Source organism: Lepisma saccharinum, chromosome 1 (assembly GCF_977018435.1).
Source record: "Lepisma saccharinum chromosome 1, izLepSacc3.1, whole genome shotgun sequence".
Taxonomy (NCBI): Eukaryota; Metazoa; Arthropoda; class Insecta; order Zygentoma; family Lepismatidae; genus Lepisma; species Lepisma saccharinum.
Genome location: NC_139229.1, coordinates 69,201,851 through 69,226,328, shown reverse-complemented (window position 1 = coordinate 69,226,328; position 24,478 = coordinate 69,201,851). Strand labels below are relative to the sequence as shown.

The following is a 24,478-nucleotide window of genomic DNA, read 5'->3' as shown; positions in this document are numbered from 1 at the left end:
ACGAACAATGTGTTTTGTTTTGTTCTTGTAAAACTGGATTTATAAAACGGGAAGTTATAAAATTTAAATAAAACCTACGTATATGTAAAAATAAGCTGTCTAAGAGAAACAAGAATGATTGTGAATCCTTCTGTCCATATTTTCATTCCTTATTTAAAATTATAAAACGATAAAGTATTGACATGAAATTCTATGTTTCTTGAAGAATTTGAATGGTTCATAAACCTCATTAATATGTGTAACCAAATGACTGCAATAGGTTTCACCTTGGATTTGGTTTGCTGATTTGGTGTTTTAAGTCCACTTGATGCACAATTAGGCTAGTAGGGACTAGACCTACAGTTTAAAGTGTGATCCGAACCACTATGAGCCTCCACCGGGTATCGAACCCGGGACCCTTTCCCCTTGGAAAAAGAATCTGCACATGTTCATAAAAGTTGCAGAATCTTACACAAGTTATTTTCAGAAACCTAAGGATGGTAAAACTATTCGCAATGTTATACATATATCGGTTGATATATATGTTGAATACCAATTAACCTGTACTGTAGTTGCACACAATTATTATAACAAATAGATACAACACATTTTGTATTAGTATTAAAAATATCATTAACCGAGGCAGCTTCATGGTATTAGCCTCAATTGTACAGTTGTTTTTCCGCGTGGAATTTGAAAATGTGTACTGCTCTAAATAACATTTATGTCTTGGAAACTAAGAATGATAGTTACAAAGCATACTGTATTACCAGTAATTAAAAATAATTTATTACTAAACTGTTTTTGGTGCATAATTAGGATGCATGGAATACTTGTGAACATGGGTAGAAAAACCTAAAACTAATTCAGGTGTCACTATGAATCCATTTAAGATGATTGATTGATTTGGTTTTTAAGTCCATTGTATGAGCTGTAAGTCTAATCAGGACTGGACCTACACTTTAAAGTGGAATCCGAACCACTATGTGCCTCCACCGGGCATCAAACCCGGGACCCCTTGATTACAAAGCGACGACTCCAATAAGATAAATCTACACATTTTGAAACATGATCTTAATTTATTAATTAATACAAGATTGGATTAAAAGTAATCATTCATGTACCAGAATGCCCTTCCTAAACAAGGCTCAACTGGTAACAGCATAAATAACTGTGCAAGACATTCTAATATATGTCTGACTCTTATCATATTGTCACAGTTTTTTAAAATTTGGATAGCAAATGCGAAAAAAATTATAATGGCATGCTTTTTGTTTTGATTTAATGACACATGTGATGCAGAAAACACACACTGTACTCATTAACTAAAAAATAAAAAGTAATGGAAATTTCCATTGGCAGGTGCCACATGAAAATTTTCAGGTGCCATGGTGATCCCTGCTTGAATATATGCTAAAATTGAAATTGGTAGATCAAATCAATGCACATGATTTCTTCGTGACAGTTTATCAAACAGCTATGGAGGCTGAGTTCAGACCTTTAGAAGGCACTCTACCACATGACTGAAACTCTTAAGGATTAATATTAATACACATCAGGTCACCATATCAAATATTAATTTACAAGTTACGTTCCATTTCACAACTTCATGGATTTACAAACACTTGCTTTATTATTTAAAAAAAAAATACTACAGAAAAGAACTACTGTAAAGAAGGAGTGAAATTATATTGTGTAAATAAATAAGTTACCTGTAAGGTGGCCTTTCATAGAAGATATCTTTAAGAGCACAAAAATGGTAACGGGGTTTTATTTTCACAGCAAGCCATGAAAGAACAGACGACCCACTTTGACTGGATGGAAGAACAGCAGCCTAAGAATATGGAAAATTATTTGTTTTGCAAAATCATTAATTACAATATAATACTACTGAGCTCAATTAACATCATTTATGAAATGATTACATGAGTATGAGCAGGTACAAAGTTATTATGCAGCAACTGCTAAAGGTTAAAAAAACACAAATACACTAAAAATTTTTGTTTGCTTGCATTTTAATAATTATTCTTCTAGTTTACAGTTGTTATAAGCATGTTTACAACTGTTGTAACACTGGCCAAACTACAAATAAATGCCTAACAAAGGGAATAAGCTTTCCCAAAACATTGCATCAAAAACATGTTTAAATTCTTTGAACAACTAGAAGAGGAAGAATTAGAAATTAATAGATTGAAGAAAGAAAAAATATAAAAAAAAATGTTAGGGTGAATCTGGCGTGACCAACTTTTGGCCATAAAGTTAAGGGAGATTTCCAACTTTTGGCATTGAATTTACGGGAGATTTACTAGCGACAAATGTTGTGCATTTTTAGCAGCACAGTATCACTCCAAATGTTTATGGGATTTCTATCAAACAAAAGAATAAATTTATATTTCATTTAAAAGACAAATAAAAATAGAGAACAACAATTCACAAATTTGCATATCTCTTGGTCACACCCCATATGTATTTGTCCACTGCTGCTGTAGAACTAAGCATCAATCAATTACAGCAAGATATGACATCATTCTTGCCTGCCAAAGGTTAAATGTCCAAGATCTTGTAGTCGACTTGAAGTTTTTTGTGGTTTACCGAACTTGGAATGAGTTGAAATTTTGCAATCTTGGTAGTTAATGAGGAGAAATGGAAACTTAATACAGGAGAGTTGGTCACTCTAGGTGAATCAGTGAATTTACGTATTTGCCAATATTTTTCCTGAGTGTAAATATCATGAAAATTGTTTAAAAATTCAAAGCTTAATTTATTCTGTGTTAAAAATGGATTGTGTGATTGAAGGACAGTTATTTTAATATCCCAATGGAATTTTTAATTTTAAAAGTAAAAGCTTACTTTTCATTTTTCCACGTATATTTTTCTCATGATTGATTTTCCCACCTGTCTGGTGGCTTCGTCAGGCGTATACTATGTACTGCAGCAAGACAGTACAAGCCTGACGAAGCCACCGCCGAAAAATGAAAAGTAAGTTTATCAGAGTTAATTACCTATCTCCGCGTAACTGCCAAACAGATATATTTAGATACAAAGTAAAAGCTTGGCAAATTATGCACATAATTGCAGTGGAATTCTTAAATATTAATGTTAATGAATAATTTCAACAATACGTAATTATGCCAATTGTCAAGTATTCGTTCGGTATTGGTGGGAATCAATGAGTGTACAAATTAGCATTGGCTCAGACTTGCTCTAAATCTAGTAGAAATCAGCCAAAAATGGCAAGTTTCATTGGCTGCCAGCAGAATTCAAAATTTAACATATTCTTACCACTGTTGGAGCCAATTCTGCTACTTCCCTTGGCCACTGCGATGTCAGCAAGATATCGACTCCCTGAAAATTAAGTTGTCCATTGCAGCATATGTCTTTTACAGCTTTCGCATCATCAAAATTAAAAGTGGGTTCGGAAGATGTCTTCTGCTTCGTTTCAATCCCACTCACGTATGCAACCTTCAAGCCAGAGCTACCAGTGAAGATGCCTCTTTTACCTGTTCATAGGGAAAGCAAATGGGATCTATTAACCAATCCTACTTTATTATTCAAATTTTTTTTAAAAAATAACACTAGTAAACAGAATGATAAAAGCAGCAATTATGTCAAAATTGGATAACTAAAAACAAGGCAATACAATCAATTAAACATGTTATTACTCAGGATTAAGGAATACACTAAACATCTCTCAAAATGGGCACAGAACCTAAAAATGTAGGAGATAAATAATAAAAGGCAAGAAAATATATAAATGTGCATCTGAAAGCAAAATCTGTACTGAGAATTGGTAAGTGTGGATAATGACTGAATTATGTTTCATCATAATTTAGTATGAACATTCAATTGTTTGTAAAGTTGTTTAGTGTGAAAATGTAAGTTTAGACACCTTGAGGTTTGCCTGTAAGTTATGTATTACATAGTTGTGAATCCTTGTGATGATCATTATTTCATGAAGAACCTACATGTGTGCATAAATTAATCTCTGCCTACATATGTACATCTTAAAGGTAAAAAATAATATACCGACTGACGTTAAAATTACGGTGAGTGATCAGTGAAGCTATTTTAACTTGGCTTAATTGAAAACAATCCTATTGAGATTAACTCCTCATCAATAGAGATATCTTTCTAGTAGGTAACAAAAAAATTTAAATCTAGGTACAAAAATGGACTGAATTTTGCATTCAAATTCAGTGTAGAAAATGACATTTTGGAGTTAATATGGAGAATAAAATACTATCACACTTGTTTTCAGATCTTTACCTTTACCTAATCATCCTAATGATTTTTCAAGAATTCTATTTTCATCACACATTTTGCTACAGAATTAACCAATGTTCGATCTTGCAAAACTTACAATATACAGGAAAAAGATTGTGATGGAAAATAAACTGTAGATTCCACATTTACTTCTCATTTTGAGACAAATAAAAAAATGGTACAAAATTGTATGTCCCTCTTTCAAAACAATCTAAAATGAATACTATACACTGTCCCGGGAGTTTGTGGAGCAAGCGAAGGAAAATAAGTTCTCGGTGCAGATAGTGACTGGAGAGGGCTTGACCAATGAACACATAAGAGAGGGTTTGTATGGAGTCGGCACTGTGTGTTGCAGTTACCAGCCATTTGCAGCAGCAAGCACTGCTTCGAACCACCCACTCGCTTTCTCCCCTTCTCCATAGTTATGTACGACATTGCTCCACAGATTTCTGGAACAGATTGTAGGTGCAATCATATATTTTATGTTTCCATAAAATGTAAATGTGATGGAAACTGAGGGTCTAAAGAGGCATTTTGAATCAACAAGAAAAACACAAATTACAGGAAAATCCTGTGGTGATTAACAGAACCTTATTAACCTATAATAATGCTTTCTGCATGGAGTACTGCAGGAAGGAGAGGTTCATTTTAAAATTTAATAGTGAATTCGTAACATGGCAGGGGGAAAAAACCTGCGAGTTCTTCAACGTTTATAATGTACCTTACGGCGGTGGAGTTTTGCAGATATGCTCGACTCAGCAGCCAGCTATGTTGCCTCAATTTCATTTTGACACATGCCAAATGATGACAACACACTGCATCTACTTTTTTAACACCTTTCCAACACCATGTGATTTTAGCTGAAAGAAATTCTTTCTATCTTCTAAAGAAGTCATTTAGTCAAAATGCTGAGTAATTCTGCAAAAACTACACCACCATAAGAAAAGTTATAAATTATTTTCTTAAACACAGTCAAAAAGGTTTTGCATCAGGACGGAAAATAACAAAAGATATATGAAAATGCAAGGTTTATTGACAATGACAGTAGGAATACAAAAGAAAAGATGAAGAACAAGACATGTTGAATGAAATGTGTTTAAAACGAAAATGGCACAATTCATGATGGAGGCGAAAAAACAAAGAACTGTCACAAGAAGACTGTTCATCATAGCGGATCCACCATAAACATTGTCTACCACCTGGTGTGTCCTCCCCTGGCTGCAAGAAGGTCTTGAACACGCTGTGGCATACTGAGGATGCGACGATCAAGGTGATCTTATGGTAAGCCATCCCATTTGTCCTGTGCCGCAAGAAGATATTCACGAAGATTGGTGGGAGCCACAGGACGGTTTGCAATGACATTTTTTAGCAATGCTCATGCATGTTCGATACAATTCATGTCGGGACTTCGTGCTGGCCAGAGCATACGACGGATATTCATGCACTATCTGTGCATTAGGGTGGATCGAAAAACAGTTTCTTTCGAAATCGGTCTGCGGCTAGTGCTTAAAGTTTGTGGTTGGTGGTCCTTATAACTCATAAAAAATTCCAACTTGATCGGTTAATATCTTCAGGCTGTGCTTTTTAGTCAAAATTTTAAATTTTTATGAAAAAATGTCAAAAATTTGCAATTTTTCCTGATGGTTTCTCGATGATTCTGGAGTGATTTAATGGCAAAAAATTACATATATTGCTTGTATGTTGCTTAATATTAACGATTTAGTGTGTTTGAATCAGGGAAAATGGTTTCTTAGTTCGCCAAAATTCGTCAAAAAACGCCAAATATACAGAAATGTTACGGATGTTGGGTAGGCAATAACCCGCTATAGTTACTCAACCCCACCGACTTAAATTTACCAAAAACGATAAGGTTATAAGAAAGGAAGTAAACTGCAGCTCTTAGTTTATCGACTAATCGACTATCCAGCACCCACCACGAGGAGGTGGCTGCAATCGAATGCTGCCCGCCCACCCACCCAGGTAGACTGGCCTCTTTAGGTTTTAAAGTCCACTTTGTTATCAAACTTTGGTAATATTTTCCTGTCCTCCAATCGAGCTCTAATATAGCCATCTCGAGAGTCATAACCATACAGCATACATACAGCTTATGTCTTAAGAGCAGGTAATGGATTTGACGTTGCTACATACAGCAATTAATGCAGCAGTTACATCTTTGACGCACCGTTCCACTGCCTGGCTATGGCACGGCAGGTAAAAAAAAAGTCTGCAGTTTTCCTAGGGAATCGTCTCTTCCTGCTGCGATCTCTTCTAAGTCTTCATTCGTAAGTAAGTGTGCTACTGGAGGCGATGTTATTTCTTATTTTCCCCAGTGCACTAAATCTGTGTAATCTTTGGCATTAAAATTAATCACTGGGGGTGCACAAATTTTCTAATGGTGTTGTTTGGTTGGCTTTGGCTTTTTCTTGCTTCCAGGATCTTCTTCGCTGCGTTTTGACGCACATTTGGGCGACTGTCTGCCAACATACCAACAAGTATGTTTTCTGGATGCCCCCAGAAAGCATGATTTTGAAGACGTTCATAGAGAAAAGTCTTTAAATCGTTTGGTAAGTACTCCATTTTCTGGAATGTTAGCCACAGGTACTTTGATGCGTCCTTGATAGTTCCATTGCATTTGATGTAAAACCACATGGGAGCGTAAACGTTAACGACAAATTCTGTCAATGTCTTAAGAGCAGGTGATGGATTTGACGTTGCTACATACAGTCGAAGGATGCGCCCTGCAAGAGTCAGCCATCAAGCATGGTAAATGGGCCCAGGAAGACACATCGCAAGATCATTTGGACACACTCCACTGTTTGCAGCCTGGCACATTTTGTAGAGGTAAGCCTGGTCTGTGCTGAGAACATCAACGTCAATATCAGGAAGAACTGCTTCAATTTTTTCGAACTGGACGATGGGCCGGTCTTGGCAGGTAGACAAGCTCTTTCCTATGTCGCCATGAAATCCCTTCAGGCCGGATGTCTTGCCGTCAATTTTCTCAAAAATGTGTCTTAGGGGCAGTTCATTAGAATGCAATTGCCTTCTTCGCAGAGAAAGTACCAAATAGTAGCAGTTGCTCCTTCTGCGTCGGCTGTTTTGGGCATAACATGGGTAAGGTAGAATGAACCAGGTTCCTCGATGAGAGAAATGTGCTCTTCTTGACACGTCCGTCAGTACATTTTTCCAGTCTCTACACATGTCTCTTTCAACAAAGTAGAATCTTTCCTTCCATCCAAATACAGCGACAAAATTTTCTTGTTCTGGGGACATTGTTGTTCTTGTAGTGTTTGTCGCGTTCGTGAGCGCTGTCGCCTGACATTGTTTCTGTCTATAACAATGTTAAATTTCTCCTTTTGAGGTAGTGTTCTATCTTTATCACTCAGAAGACTTGACGCCAAATGTGCAGCTACTCTGTCTGACACCACGCCTCTCACATGCACGCGAAAACGAACTCAGATTGACCCTGGTCTGACTACTTGTTCCTGAGTTAAACTTTTCCTTTTGCGGAATTAATTCTCCATCTTGATCATCACCAGGTAAGTCTTCCTTGTCTTCGACATTTTCAGCTTCGTCCACTTGCCGCACTTCTGAAAATGAAAAAAAATCACACGGGCAATGGGAGCACTAGGGTGACAGAAGAAGAGTCCTACAGGTGCAGGATATAAGCAACGCACGTTCTGGCGTCATTAATGGATTTGCATCTACCTTTTCATGGTAAGTGTTGGATAGTCGATTAGTTAATAAACTAAGAGCTGCAGTTTACTTCCTTTCTTATAACCTTATCGTTTTTGGTAAATTTAAGTCGGTGGGGTCGAGTAATTATAGCGGGTTATTGCCTACCAAACATCCGTAACATTTCTGTAAAGGTAAAAAAAAAGGTAAAGTGCTCCCCTGTGCATAGCACCACGCCATGAAGGCGTATAGGGGGTGTGGGGGTAACGCCCCACACTTTCTTGATCAGGTCGTGAGTGGGGGTGATGTGATCAGCATCACGCCCCTGACCGCCTTTACCCCCCAGGGTTTCCCCCGGGTACCCATGTTATTCGACGCTGGGTGGGCGCCGGGGCCGCTTCCATCAACATTTCTGTATATTTGGCATTTTTTGACGAATTTTGGCGAACTAAGAAACCATTTTCCTTGATTCAAACACACTAAAACGTTAATATCAAGTAACATACAAGCAATATATGTAATTTTTTGCCATTAAATCACTCCAGAATCATCGAGAAACCATCAGGAAAAATTGCAAATTTTTGACATTTTTTCATAAAAATTTAAAATTTTGACTAAAAAGCGCAGCCTGAAGATATTAACCGATCAAGTTGGAATTTTTTATGGGTTATAAGGACCTCCAACCACAAACTTTAAGCACTAGCCGCAGACCGATTTCGAAAAAAACGGTTTTTCGATCCACCCTACTGTGCATGGTGTGAACAGGCATTGCCATCCACCAAGACAGATTCATCACCAATTTCCTGATGAAATGGTTCCACAGTCGTTTGAATGTCCCTGATATAACGAACAGTTGTTCGTGTCCCTCTCATTGGAATTAGGGACGTTCGACGTCCGAGCATGATCCCTGCCCACACCATGATTCCTCCTCCTTGGTATGGACGGACCCCCTGGACACCACGAAGCCGCTCCTGCAGTCCACAGCCTCGCCACACCCGTCCTCTTCATGAATCTGGCCTTAGACAGAGCCTACATTCATCGGTGAAGAGCACATGAGCCCAATGACCGGGTCCCCAATTTCGATGTGCACGGGTCCAATGCACACGGTCGCGCCGATGTCGTGGCAATAGGTACTGGCACCGGTGAGGTCTTCTGGAACGTAAACCACTTTCTCGGAGTCTGTTACAGACAGTTTGGTTTGACACATACACACCAGAGGCTGCCTGGAGGGCATGAGTGATGTTCCTTGCCGTCTTGGTATTCTGTTGCCGAGCTGAGAGTCGTACATAGCAGTCTTGTGCTGGTGTTGTGACCCGTGGATGACCTGTCTGTTGATGATCTGCTACTGTTCATGTGTCTGTATACCGCCTCCAGGACCTACAGACATTGCTTTGTGCCACTCCAACAACCCTAGCTACAGCCTGTTGTGACATGCCAGTCTGCATTAGTGTGATGATCCTGGCCCGATCTATCGTAAGCCTAGGCATGCCTTGCATACAGCTGCACTTGCTTGCCTTCGCTAACTGGACACAAGGAACACCTAACTAACCTCCGCAGACTACCATGGTGCTACGCTCGAACACACGCATGCGCTTGCCGACTCCGGTAGTCGTCTGTGGTGATCAGTATTGCACGTCGACCTCGTCAATTCGCGCAATGAGCTCTGCTTCATCGTTTCATGTCCACTTCGGCATTTTGCGGATGCTATTTTCATCACTTCTCGGGTGATGCAAAACTTTTTTGACTGTGTTTATATAAGTAAAAAAGAGCTTTGAACTTTCTTCTGGGATTGTTCTATAAGAATCAGCACTTCTTTGTGAACTATTAAAAAACAGCTGTCACCCTAAAAAATGTAGAAAAATACATTGAAAACGCCTTTTCTTTTTAGCACAGTTAACTTGTAAAGGAATTAAATCTCATTAAGTGTCAAAACATGAGAACAAAAGAAATGATACAGAAACTATTCTGCAAAAAAAAATAATAATAATAATAATAATAATATTGTTCTTACCAAGATAGCTGATATTATGACAGAGTTCACATCCGTTTTTGTCGGGAAAAAGTTGTGCATCATTTGTTTTATTTGGACCAAGTACATAGGTTGGTATGGGTGCTGTAATATCAACAGAAAATACAAATCATACAACATAAACTCATACCTCCTTATTGAACAAAATTCAATTGAAACCATCAATTAAGAAGATTATGATTATGCTTAGACAACTCTTTCTGAAAATCCTGTATCAATATAGATTTCTCATGCTATGAGCCAAATTACTTTTTATTATAATTCATACTAATGAGTTCACCAGACAGGTGGCAAAATCAATTGCAAATAAAAACTACGTTGACTGATTAGAATGAATATCTATCCCAGCGTAACCCCCCAACAGATATCTTTCGATACAATGTTTTTAATTATAGCAAAACTGTAATTATAAAAACACGTCACTGACTAAAACAGTTTCAAGTACACACTAACTTGTCCCATCTGTAATAATAATCTTCAAAACAAATGCAATTTAGTAATGTGATTTACATATCCCCGTACATTTGGTTTTCCATCCATTTGGGAAGTTGATGGATTAAAACAATATACAGGGTGTAATTTTAATGGCGCCCACGGATCACGGAAACATATAGAGTACATCAAAACAAACAACTTTTCTCAGTAACATTTCTCTCGTTGGTGCATCATTTCAGCGCTACAGCCGTTCAAAAAAAGCCCATTTTGCCACCTGAATGCTGGCAAAAACACACATCATTTGATTGCATTTGTGACGTCATATCCAGTTTTGAAGCGATGTGTTCCAGGGTTGCTAGGAACATGCATATTCTAAGAAAAATGACATAGCTACAATCAGTCACATTATGTACCGTAAAACAAAACGAGAAAACTCGTTCTGTAACCTAACAGGAAGTAAACAAACGATACGAAAAATGGTAGAAAGAAAATAGAATTCAAGTGGAAGTGGTCATATCGAATTTTGTCTCAGCTTACATGTCAAATATTTGCAAATCTAGTTACTAGCTTGGCATCTACAATTTTGTCTATCCACTTCGTCCTTCTGATACTAGTTGTCTGTGGCACACTGAACAGATGACAAAATAGAAATGGAAGAGCTCAAAATTCCAAAGGTAAGCAACATATAATATAATGTATATTCAGGACATTATGAGGCAAGTGGCAAAAATGGTTGAAAATACAGTGATATAATTAGTAGTAATACAAGTTCTCTGACGACGGATACATATGTAATAGTTCGCAACTGTGAACAGAGCAGTATATTCGCTTCTGATTCATCATTAATTCATTACATTGTTACTGTGGTTGTACATGGTTTAGCCGTAATGTAACAACGTGAATCTCGGATACTTCCTTTATCAGCACAAAAGTACCACAAGGCATCTGGACACAAACCTGTAAATATCAACCTTGCAACGAGATTTGCAAATATTTGGCATGTAGCTGGGCATAAACAGCCACATGTATGCTGTAAGTTCAATAAAATTTATTGTTGTTGATATTTGACATGTAGGCTGAGACAAAATATGATATTGACACTTCATTTTGAATACATTGTTTACTATTTCTCATATCTTTGGTTCACTTCCCCCTTCCCCTGAGATGACTGCTGATCATCTGGTTGGTAGGCTATGATGTTCTGTCTACTGGACGCGTTTCTCACTTTGTTTTATAGCTAATAATGTGGTCAGCAGTTTGTCTTTTTTCACAAAATGTGTGTGTTCCTTGCAACCCTGCCATGCGCCGTTTTGCCGAAGGAAATGATGTCACAGATATGATCAAATGTTGTGTTGGGTTGCCAGCATCCAGGCGGCAAAATGGTCTTTTTTGAATGGCTGTAGCGTCGAATCGACGCACTAACGAGAAAAATGTTATAAAGAAAAGTTGTTTGTTTTGATGCCCGCTATACGAATCTGTGGTCCGTGGGCGCCATTAAAATGAGACCCTGTATATCACATTTAACAACACACAAACTTCCTTCAGAATCCATGGTTACTGCTCCTGCCTTTTCTGTGAGTGGTACCAGGTTCAACCAACAGTGACAGATCTGAAATTCTAGTGTTCACCCTGCATTGTCATGACAATTGAGGAGTTACTCTTTAAAGGAATATTAGTGGGCTTTGGTCTAAAAAGCCACCAAAGCCCATATAACTGCAGTGATGACACCTGATATCACCAGGGACATCCCAAGGATTTCTTTTTGGATAGAGCCCAACTTTTGAAACAAACAAAAAAAAAAAAAAAAAAAAAAAATATTAGGGGCAAATAGCACTGGAATATCAATCTACAATGTGTTTGCTACTACTATGTAAGTCCATTTTGACTGTATTCATAAAATACACATTAAACTGTAGCAGAAAGTTTATTCAACTAACTTCTTTAATTCTTTTTTATTACCAAATGGATACTACTTTCTGGCCCTGCATGATACATTATTTGCAGCGATTTTACTTACATTTCCTGGAATTATATGCAAACAAATGCCAATCAACCAAAGTTATTTCAGTTTGGAATTTAGCACTCCAAAATATATAAAGAATAGCCTTGTTTAAAGAAATATATCACATTAGCAGCATCATTTCGCAATACTTCATGAAAGCTCCATATCTGGCTAACCCACTGAAGAACCATGCAGTTTAATTTATTTTAAAGATCATTCTTGATTTTTAAAAGAAGACGAAGATGGAGGGATAATGTTGAGGTGGACCTAAAGGAAATCAGTAAGGATAGGAAAGATTGGGTTATTTTTGCCCAGAATAGGAACAGATGGATGGCTTGTGTTGCTGCAACCATAAACATTTGGGTTTAAGAAGGTTAGAGGGTTAGTTAGTTCCTTGATCTGAAATCTATAGTTTCGACTCTCTTATAAATTCACAATCCCACTGACAATCATGCTACGGAAATTTTCAATAAGTCCAATGAGTAATGACAGCAATATTAAATACGAACCTTGAACGTTCACAGTCCGCTTAATAGAAGAGTAATATTTTAAAAATGACATTGTTTGTTTAAGTCGACTTTATGTTTAGATTGGCTAAACAGGATTGGATCTTCAGTTTGACATGGATTGATTTGGTGTTTTAACTCCACTTCATGCACAGTAAGGCTAATCAGGACTGGACCTACAGTTTAAAATGGAATCCGAACCACTATGTGCCTCCACCGGGTATCCAACCTGGGACCCCTTCATTACAAGGCAACGATGCTACCACTATGCCATCGGAGAGGCCAGTTTGATATGGAACATGAACCATTATTCATTGTGTTTTCACTGGGAATCAAACCTTCAACAACACAATAACATAAGAATACCTTGGACATGTGATGAAACTCACCTTTCAAAACACCAGTCTTACACAATTCCCATTCCTCCTTTGATGAACCAAAGAAATTACCCACGCAGAAAAGGTAATCAAATGGCCCACTCTTCTTATTCACCGTTTCCACTCGCTTGAAAAGGGATTTAAACTTCCCATTCACATCACCACAAAATAATCTGCAATATAAGAAAGAGGTAAGAATAAATCTGCATATATTTTAAAAAAAAGGAGGGGCAAAGAAAAAAAAAAAAAGAACACACACATGTGTCGATTTTTCCACCTACATGGTCAAGGCAATAAAATCAGGATTACAAACATATAAAAAATGATGGTGGCCAAAAAAAACACATATTGTATAAGAAGATTGATTGATTTAGTTTATTTTACTTCACACCTTTTCTGCCATGTTTGGCTAATTGCTAATTGATGAAATTGATGAAGGGACATTCACAAAGAACAACCATGCCCAGGCTGGGATTCAAACCTGAGACCCCTTGCTTCGTAGCATGCAGTGCTAACCCCAGAGACCGGCATATAAGAAGATATTTAGGTGCACAGTAATAAAAGACTAAAAGACACAACAAATTACAATTACGGTGAAGCATCATACGTGACTTCTCGTTTGAAATGACGTAATGAAGGGGAAGTTAGGGGAAGGAGGGAAATTGACTCACTCACAACCTCGTGCATTTGAGTACATACCAGTTCCAGTCAACATGCGAATTGTGATCGGATAGTAACACTGGTTTTAACAGTTTTTATATGAGTTTTAAGGGATTTTAAAATGTGGGAATAGTCCTGTTTTAGTCATTTGTTATCCTAGCATTCAACCTGTCAACGTGAAAACCTATATCCTTTCTAAATGACAAAGCTTTGTGGATTTCCGTAAAGCCGACTTTTTGACCTGAAGAAGGGGGCAGCTGCCACCGAAACGTTGTCTTTGACAAGTATATACTCACTGTATGTAAGTAAATAACAAATTTTAATTCTATGCTTATAGAAGTTGGTGCTAAAGCATTTGTGTTCGAACACACGATTTCAATTATTTTTTCAACATGTTCAATTTCATAATGGAAAACAAGCACACAAACTATTTTTGAGAAAGAAAATGCTTGCTAAATGCATTCCAAATATAATTCGTTTTTACATTAACATGTATAACTTTCATGCACGATACATGTGTTTCACATATTCCACATGGAGCGACGTGGACACTAAATTGTGTACGTATTCAAAGTTTCTTTAATACATATTATTTAAACACTTTCACGGGACGCCAATGCATTTTCTTTTTTACAACTTTTGTGCCTCCCCGATGGTGTAGTGGTAACATCATCACCTTGTGATCAAGGGGTCCCGGGTTCGATACTTAGTGGAGGCACATGGCACAGTAGTTCACATCCCACTTTAAACTGTAGATCCAGACCAGATTAGCCTTTCTGTGCATAAAATGGACTTAAAACCACAAATCAATCAATCAATTTTACAACTTTCTTTTTTCACTTAGATAGTTCGGGGCCCAGGGATCGACTCCCGCCGCCCCCTAGCTATGGTTCTAAATAGGGCTCGGAAGTTGAAGACCTATAAATTGCCAAAAAAGGACCCAAAAACGGAAAAAATGACGTATAAATGTGATCCAAATTAATTAATAACTTCAGTTTTAACCTCCCCACGCCCTCCCTCTGCACGGCACCTCCTTATCTGACTTGAGATCTTTGCAGGCGCATGCTGTCTGGTTGTATACACCGAGCTGAAAGCTTCAAAACAAGAGAAAGTAGCCACTTACCGTACCTGCTTCAGTCGTCCAAAAAAATTTTTATCTCGTTTCAGGGATGGTTCAAATATATTTACTTCTCTCTTTTCTTTATTTCTTTACTACAGAAAGGATATTTAAGAGGTGAAGAACTGATGATGATTCGAATTGAGAATGGGCAGTAAAAATGTAGTCAAAAGAAGGTGAAGTTGAAAAAAAAAATGTTAAGACCTAAAAAAGTTAAAAAAGGACCAATATGCCAAAAAAACACCGAAAAAGGCAAAAAAGGACAGATAAAACCCACCTTTTTCTGGCCTACAATGACCAGAAATGAACATATATTATGTTGGGCCTCGTGTTCAGACACTAGGAAGAAAAGGATTTTTCCTCAACTTCCGAGCCCTAGTTATAAACTTGATAAGACAGAAAATTTTACGAAAATAATTTTTATTTGCATAAAATGTGAATAGGATTTGGATTAATACAAGTTGCAATCTTTCACCTCTATGGAGAAAAATTCAAGTAGAATTCACACAATTCCCGGAGCCAATAATTCACGCATAATTCCCAGAATTCAAGAAATTTCCGGTGAGTAGCCATCCTGTCATTTCCATGTGAGTATATTGTATTAACTGTAAGGTTAAAATATCTAATCCTGTTCATCTTATGTTGTCATTTATTTTATACAAACAGCATTATGTTAAAAGTAGCACAGTATTTACTTATTTCCATTCAGTCAGTCATATACTTAACCTTTTGCCGCCCAAGGCCTTTTTCACATGTAAGCCTCTCTGTCCCGAGCCGATTTTGAGCAAAATGCAGAGTTTCAATTAAATGAGTGTAGATCGGAGGCTAATTGCCCTAGAGAGATGAGTGATATACCGTTGTACGATGAATGAACCAGAGATTCAGACTATATGAAATTTTTGCAAATTCGGCGTATATGTGGCGGGGGGGGGGGGGGGAGGGGGCTAACTCTCAAAATTCCAAAATTTCGGGGAAAAATTTTTTGTTCCCCCACCCTCCCCTCAAGCAAAAAGTACATGACAGTGTCGACATGCACATGGAAATGATCGCTAACATGTAAGGAACACAAAAATATTTGCATTATATTATCATATGACCAATGTAACTTGAGTTATATCCCCAAAAGGAATGGTGGGCACGCCACTGATTCAAGCTTCAAAATGCAGCGGTACCTTGAAATGACTAGCTCAGAAACTAAATGCCCTAGAGATATGAAAGATATACAGTTGTCCGCAGAATGAATCACAGATTCAGACGATATATAATTTATGCACATGCGGCGTACATATAGTGGGGGAAAGGGGGGAAATCCCCTCAAAAATACTTTTCTTGAAAAAAATGGTGTTTCCCCCCGCCCCCGAAAAAAAGGTCAAAATGCACAAAATGCAAATTTGGCGTATATATGGAGGGGGAAGGGAGAAAACCCCCAAAAATTATTTTAAAAAATTGTCACTTCACCCAAAAAATGTAATCGCAGTTGGGCACAAAACGACACCTACGCACAACATTCATGGACGAAAAGCTAGAACGCAGTGAAAAATGAGCGGCGATTCTTGCAGCTGCTTGAAATTCTATTTTTAGACAATGCAGGGTAACCCCTGTTGCAACTTGTGGACACTTGTGCTAAAAAAAAAGGTTTCCTTCAGCGTGCTTCGAAATTCCATTCTCACAACGCAGATTCAACAACCAGTCTTCCCCCTCCCCCACCCTGCACCCCCTGCATGCACCCTCACGGAAAACTTTTATTTTGACATCGGATACTGATAAACACGTTTCCTTCGAATTCAGTTAACAGACAACAAAGCCCGTCTTCCTTTATCGGCAAAAATTTGACGTTGAAAAGAGCCGCAAAAGAGAAGTACCTTTTCCCGCCTTTTCCCCTCCATTTTCATGAAGACAAAAAAAATGCAAAAAACCATTTCTGTTAAATACATGTGTTAGGAACAATATAAAAAAATAAAATCGAAATTCTAGCCAAAAATAGAAAAGTTATAATGTAAAAACTACGACCTTGACACAGCGTCTCGATCGAGATGCTTGGGACAGTGAGGGTTACATTTGGGTATCTCGTTCAAGACGCTTGAGCGGCAAAAGGTTAAGTACACTTTGTAGTCACCGGCAAAAAAAAAAAAAAAAAAAAAAAAAAAAAAAAAAAAAAAAAAAAAAAAAAAAAAAACAGATTCTGAATACACACTTAGCTGCAAGGAGTTATGTTGCTGACTAACTCTATGGTGATGAATGTAGTTGTGTTCTCAATTTTTTCATTTTCCTGCATTATACATTTAATCTTCATTGTCCCAGTGAGGCAAAATACTCTAAATTTTTCTCACGATTTTAAATTTGCAGGTTTTTTAATTTTTTTCATGTTGGTCCCCCAAAAATGAAAAATCCACCGTCTACTTTTGTCTGGCACAGGAATAATGGAAATTGCACTTTTGCACAATTTGCATTATATTTCAATAATGTTTGTTTCTTAGCATGATTTGCACCACTTTCAGCTAATCCTGACAGTGAGAATGAATGCTCAGATACATGTGCAAAGGAGCACCCACAGCCAGCCTGGGACAAACTCAATAGCAAAATATTTGGACAATGCTGAAAATGTCATTTGTGACAACTGTACATCAACTATACATCAACTTAGCTCTCATTACAGTATTCAAGTATAGACTGAGTGCTATTTATTCAGAATATGGTTTTTAAACCATCGAAACAAATCCAGGCAAATAAATTTCCAGTTTTAACACCTAACCTAACACCCATGGTTTAGTTGTCAAATGACATGGCAATGCTGGAATCCAGTCTCAAAGATGTATTCCCTGAAAGGGGTTAAAGTAGAGACAATTTGCAATAAATTTGACAATATGATACCCCGTCCGAAAATTAGTAGTTTTCGAGATATCGAATTTCTATTGTTTTTTTTAAAAAATGACAATTTTCCTCATAAAAAGATGAATTGAGAAAAAACTGCTCATTGTATGGAACTTATTTCAGTGTTTTCTGATAGCTAACAAATAAGTGGTTCGTTGAAAAAAAAAGTTTTTCCCAAATAATAATCACATGTAAGTAACGGGTGGGAACAAGTGATGATAAAAAAATGCACTCTTAGTTTACTTGGCAACGTATTAATAACAAAAATGGTATGACACGAAGCATACAAATTACTTTAATTACTTCTTTGTGTCATCTGCTATCCAACAAGGTACAAATGTTGCTAACATTCTCATTTGTGTACAAGAAATATCACTTCATTCATCTTCATGTGAATGGAATCAATGAACAATACAATTAAAGAACATTACATGTCTTGCTCAAAGTGGGCACCTCTGTTACGAATGCAGGCACGCAGGTTTTTACGGACATTTGGTCTCTTAACTCGTGATGTGATGGTGTCCTTGATGTGTTGACCAGCTGTTAAGATCCCCTCCTTAAGCCCTTCTTGCGAGTTTACCAGTGTCTTGTAAACTAATTCTTTCATGTGGCTCCAAATGTAGAAGTCGCAAGGCGTCAAATCGGGGGATCGAGCCACCTCGGCCAATCCATTTCTTTGGGCAATTTTCATCCAGCCACTGTTGCATGCCCAGGCATAAGTATGGATGGGCGTCATCAACAATCATTTGATCGAGCCATTTTTCCTGCCCCAAATCTTAAATGGCATCACTTATGAACATTTTTTGAGGAACGGGATGGAATGTTGTTGGAGGATGTGCCTCTAGCTACAAGACGTGACATGATTTACCAGCATGATGGCTGCCCAGCTCGATCCCCCCGATCGATTTGACGCCTAGCGACTTTTACATTTGGAGCCACATGACAAGACACCTTTAAACTCGCAAGAAGAGCTCAGGGAGAGGATCTTAACAGCTGGTCAACACATCAATGACACCATCACATCACGAGTTAAGAAACTAAATGTCCGTAAAAACCTGCGTGCCTGCATTCGTAACGGAGATGCCCACTTTGAACAAGACGTGTAATGTTCTTTAATTGTATTGTTCATTGATTCCATTCACATGAAGATGAATGAAGTGATATTTCTTGTACACAAATGAGAATGTTAGCAACATTTGTACCTTGTTGGATAGCAGATGACACAAAGGAGTAATTAAAGTAATTTGTACGCTTCGTGTCATACCATTTTTGTTATTAATATGTTGCATTTTTATATCATCACTTGTAAGTTTAGACCCACCCGTTACTTACATGTGATTGTTATTTGGGAAAAACTTTTTTTTTCAACGAACCACTTATTTGTTAGCTATCAGAAAATGCTGAGATAAGTTCTATACAATGAACAGTTTTTTCTCAATTCATTTTTTATGTGGAAAATTGTAATTTTTTAAAAAAACAATAGAAATTCGATTATCTCGAAAACTACTAATTTTCGGACGGGCTATCATATGGTCAAATTTATTGCAAATTGTCTCTACTTTAACCCCTTTCAGGGAATACATCTAATTACCAGTCACCCTGTATATTGGGATTTTCAAAGAACACCCAGTGGCAGTGGCACAAATAAAGGGGTCCGGTATCTCATTCTACACCCTCGATTTCGGAGTTTTTTAAAGTTTTTTTTATGAAAATTATGTGATGCTAATTATGAAGAACAAAACAAGTATTTACAAATGTACAGTCGTTTGAAATTATTGAGTCCAAATTTCCCACTGATTTCGGGCTCCACCCCTGGTGTAATTGACCTACAGCCCCCTACCACTACCGTGGCCCCACCTCCGCTCCGGCTACCTGCCTTTATCTATAGAGTCCCTCTTAAAGCCATGTTAGAAATTGGCCGGAGTCACTTGCCCCCAACACTATTTGTCACTGTTTTTCGCATTGACAAATGAAGAAAATGAAAATGAAGGCTAAAATTAAACCTAAGAAGGTAACTTACCTCTTTTTACCAAGGCCAGGCACTGAATTGCGGGTCGAAGTTAAATTTGTAAGTCCAAAAATGAAGTAACTCCTACGTTTAAAGTCCTTGTTGTCCTTTTCCACAGAATACCACCCTCCACACCCTTGCCATCATAAAAATACGAAGTCGCAAATTATCCCATCCCACAAGTCATTTAGAAAATACAACCCTCCCCTTTACGGTCTGCAGTTGCCAAAAATAAATAATTCATTCCAATTTCTGAAGTCGCATAAATGAAATCCAATGTCTGAAATGTCCAACCTGCCAATATATCACACAAATAACATATCGCAATCACAAATGTTCCCATTGCACAAGTCAATCATAAGAAGAAAAAGAAAAAAATTCAGACATGCGCCTGTGACATGAATCCATGATCCCAAATCTTCAGACTTGCGCCTGTGACATGAAACCATTATCCACCATCATAGATGCTCTGAAAAACCTTTTTGACGTTACGCAAGGAATTTTAATATGTATTTCTATTCCGCGCTATTTGCAAACACTGTTATGAGGAACTAAATATCTTCACGAAAATATTTGAAATGTGCCTGATATCGAGGGTGTAGAAAGGGATACCGAAGCCGAATAAAGCTCTCCTTACTCCAGCTTTCTTATTTTTATTATTAAAAAAAAAGAAAAGAAAGAAAGAAACAATACATGTGGGATTAGAAGATAAAATATAATATTGACAACAATTAGAGATCATAAAAAAATCATTAACAATTAAAGCAGATTCACATCTTGTTTCATTTTTGTTTCCAAATAAAAATGAATCCTATACTACATGTTTACTTACATTTTTTGTTTTTCGCTCATGGCATACTATGACTATTGGTCATGTATCAGGAAAATGCACAAAACTTATTTCCTCAAATAAAAATACCCTCAGAAGGGTAGAATAAACTTCTTATGTCCTAATGAGATGGTATCTGTAAAAGAAAGAAAAAGGTTATTTGTACAACAGTCAAAATATTAATAAAACAGTAAAAACTAAGGTTTTCTCGACAACACCCCTATCGGTCACGCTGTCTCTGTTAATTACATGCAAATAAAATTGTTTATTTTCTCGGAAACGATTATACGTGTATAGTTCTAAGATTCTCAGTAGCTGCTTTCCTCTTTATCTGAATACAGAACACAACAGCATCTGCCTGGTGCCCTTCGTGTCTGGGATTAGTAGGCTGTTTATATCTGTGAGATACAGAGGGACTGATCTTGTTCGGGTTAATGGCAACCTTTAGAATCTACCATTAACATCAAGGAAAACACTGAATTAATTAGTTGCATGCTCTGCAGAAGTGATAGTGAATGCATGAATAGTACAATATTATCAGTGATGAGGGTCCAAGTTCCTTTTGTTTCATTACGATTTCATTACTACGAATGCAATTTTTACATGCTTCGATTTCGATGTACGTCTGATAACACATACTGCGGAGTTTTAGCGATTACATAAGGTTTTTGTTCAATATATGCTTTCGTGGTTAGGTTAGGCAGGTTAGGTTTGGTTCCCTTAACATTAAAATAAAGTCTCTAAATGCATTCTACTAAGGTTCCGATTTACTTCTACATTCATTCCCACGCTTCTACGATATTTACTGTTGCTTGTCGACGGAGAATATCCTCTCCATGAGAAGTGCATAATGTAATTTTCAAGTTGTTTTTTTTCAACATAAATAACTTTTTCCCCGAGTCCAAACAGTGCTCATTACATTCAGGAAGGTTCAAATTTCGTGTGACAATGATTTCCATAATTCTACTATAATTAGTCTTTGTGCTAGGAGAAATCATAAAACAATTGGAACCGTTACCGTGATGAGGGTCTGTTGCCAATCATGATAATGCAAAGGTAAGAGAAGGTAATTCGGAGACTGAACTGGAATGGGTAACAGTTTCATACATCGGAGACACATTTCTTCAATTTTACACAAGAAACTACTTACGGAAATGAGTTTCTTCAAGGTTTACAATGTTCGTCAAGGTATTTTCTTTCATCGTGGAATATATTTGACCGAGAAATCATGTATTTTTCAAGAGAAATATCTCACAGACGCACAATTGCCATTGCTTTCATTTGCTTGCCCTACAACAACCGGATGCTGTGTACGTTTGATGACGTAAGCCTTGTCAGTGGATTTCGTTATGATAAGCTTATATATTTGGCTTGAAGGAGTTTTCTTCTGGTTTTTCTTCCCCCACTTTTTTTTGTTACTATGCTTGCCTAACGTAACCAAACCTAACCTAACCTTATCGGAAATGGTTCGTGGGGCTATTGGTCAGCTACTGTGCATAATGGATCGTGGGGTTATCTGTGAATGGTTTGTGGGTGGGGCTATCCGTGTATGGTTCGTGGGGCTATCCGTCAGCTACCTGGGCTATCCATCAGCTACCCGTGCATAACGTATAATTTCCACCAGTGACTAACACGATAGGTACTTTTCAGTGGAGAAGGTTGAAACACTGCATACCCACGTGAGTCAAGATGAGCCAGCCATATTGTGTGTTCTGGAAGCGAAAATAAATAAATAAATAAAAAAAAAGCACTCAGAATATGAAAAATTGAGTTTGTTTTCGTGTAAAAAGCATAATTGCACCTTCAACTATGTTCCGCAATACACAATTGGTAACTACAAACCATGTGAAACACAAATATGCAATTTTAATGTGTCTCCGATCTATAAAACTGGTACCCTGGAATGTGATGACGATTGTGATGAATGGCAGTGATGCATATAAGTACATTTGTGGTAAAATTTTCGTATCCCCAAAACGTATTTCTTCAATTTTACAGGAGAAAGCACTTACCGAAATGGCTTTATTTATACTTTAGGAAGGTCTTGGAAGTTTGTTTTCACCTCGTTGAAATTTTTTGCCGGTAAATCATGTAATTTTCGACATTAATGTCACTCTGATGCACGAAAGCTGTTCCCTTGATGTCCATCTACTACGTGAACCAAATATTTGCGAGCGTTTCATGACGTAACAACCGGTCAGTGGGGCTATGTATGAATGGTTCGTGGGGCTATTTATGAATGGTTCGTGGGGTTATCCGTGAATGGTTTGTGGGGCTATTTGAATGGTTCGTGGGGTTTTCAAACCCGAAAAAAAAATTCTAATTTTAAAAAACAAATTTAACTATGTTTCCTAACCTAACAGAACCTAACCTAAACTTGCCGAGCATGGTTCGCGGGGCTATTTATGAATGGTTCGTGGGTCTATCCGTGCATGGTTCGTGGAGTTTTCGAACCTGGAAAAAATACAAAATCAGTAACACGAAAGTAGGTATTTTTCTATGAAGAAGGGTGCAACACTGCATAACCACTGATCATGGACTACGCTAGTCAAGATTTCTCAGCCATACCGCGTGTAACGCAAGCAAAAGCGAACAAAATAAAAATACTCGATATTTCGAAAATTGAGATTATTTGCCTGCAAAAAACGAAACGCGAAATAGAAGAATCCTTACGAATGCAGAATATGTAAGTATCAATGTGAAAAATACGAAAATAAGAAAATTAGAGACGTTTGGTGGTTACCGAAATTTTAATTAATTTTGAACATTACTTGCACTACTTACCCTACTCACCTACGCGACAGCAAAAATTGTATGGGACACCTGCTAAGCTAGTTGGAAAAAACAACCACGAGCAAATCTGTCTACAAATATAAAAAAAGAGACATGTGATAAACATGTCTCCCAGGTAAACAGTACGATAAACACATACCCCAAATTTCGTTCACCACACTCAAAATATATAACATAATTTTACCTTATTTTTTTACAAGTTACTTCAAACTGTTTCGATACAAAATATATAATCTTCCTCTCTGAACATTATTAAACGGAAGTTAATAATACATTAAATAATTTCCTCACAGTACCACAGTAGCTTTACGGCATGGTGGTCTAGTAAATTGTAACTGTTCTTGCGGTTTGTCATGGAGCAGGCACCAACTTAACAACAAAGAGACATATAAAATTTATACTTGTGGTGTGGGTATTTTAATATATATTACCTTTGGGTTTGTATCATTTTGCTTAATTTTAGTGAGGCTGGGCTATTCTTTTCACTAACAGTAATGCAGGAAAAAAATTCTTACCTTACGACGCTCGGTAATGTACAGTTTCAGAGACCCATTAACACAGCTGCTTCCACAGCTCTCGTTCAAAATATCTGTGAAAAATCAAGGTTTGAAAAATGCTGTACGTTCGTAGAAATGTTAAACGAACATAAATCCCAATCCAAGTGTGTGCGGGACGGGGCATTTTTAAAATCCAGACGATTGGGATCAGACTTGTACCCAAAATGAGGCCTTCACACAATGTTACGTCACTGAAGTAGAAACATCTTCCGATTGGCCTGACGTCACCGATTATGAAGGTAGTTTCTGTTCGATCTGTGACAAAAGCGACAGTAAAATGAAAAAGTAATTAATTGCTGTGTACAGATTGGTTCGAATTCCGACCTGGCGGTGGGGATTATTCGCAATTGTCCCTCCATCAATGTCATCACATTCACATC

At 37.4% G+C, this 24,478-nt stretch overlaps 1 protein-coding gene across 1 annotated transcript in view; it reads right to left on the bottom strand.

Moving 5' to 3' along the window:
- Positions 1 to 23,864, bottom strand: part of LOC145996233 (CWF19-like protein 1) — a 39,871-nt gene extending 16,007 nt beyond the window's left edge. The window contains exons 1-6 of the mRNA XM_083132656.1: positions 23,726 to 23,864; positions 20,752 to 20,884; positions 13,276 to 13,436; positions 9,926 to 10,027; positions 3,262 to 3,479; positions 1,692 to 1,813 (exon numbers count right to left, since the gene is read on the bottom strand). Coding sequence (XP_082988782.1) covers positions 1,692 to 1,813; positions 3,262 to 3,479; positions 9,926 to 10,027; positions 13,276 to 13,436; positions 20,752 to 20,771 — 623 coding nt within the window. The 5' untranslated portion in view covers positions 20,772 to 20,884; positions 23,726 to 23,864. The remainder of the gene's footprint in view (positions 1 to 1,691; positions 1,814 to 3,261; positions 3,480 to 9,925; positions 10,028 to 13,275; positions 13,437 to 20,751; positions 20,885 to 23,725) is intronic.
- Positions 23,865 to 24,478: the final 614 nt, after the last annotated feature.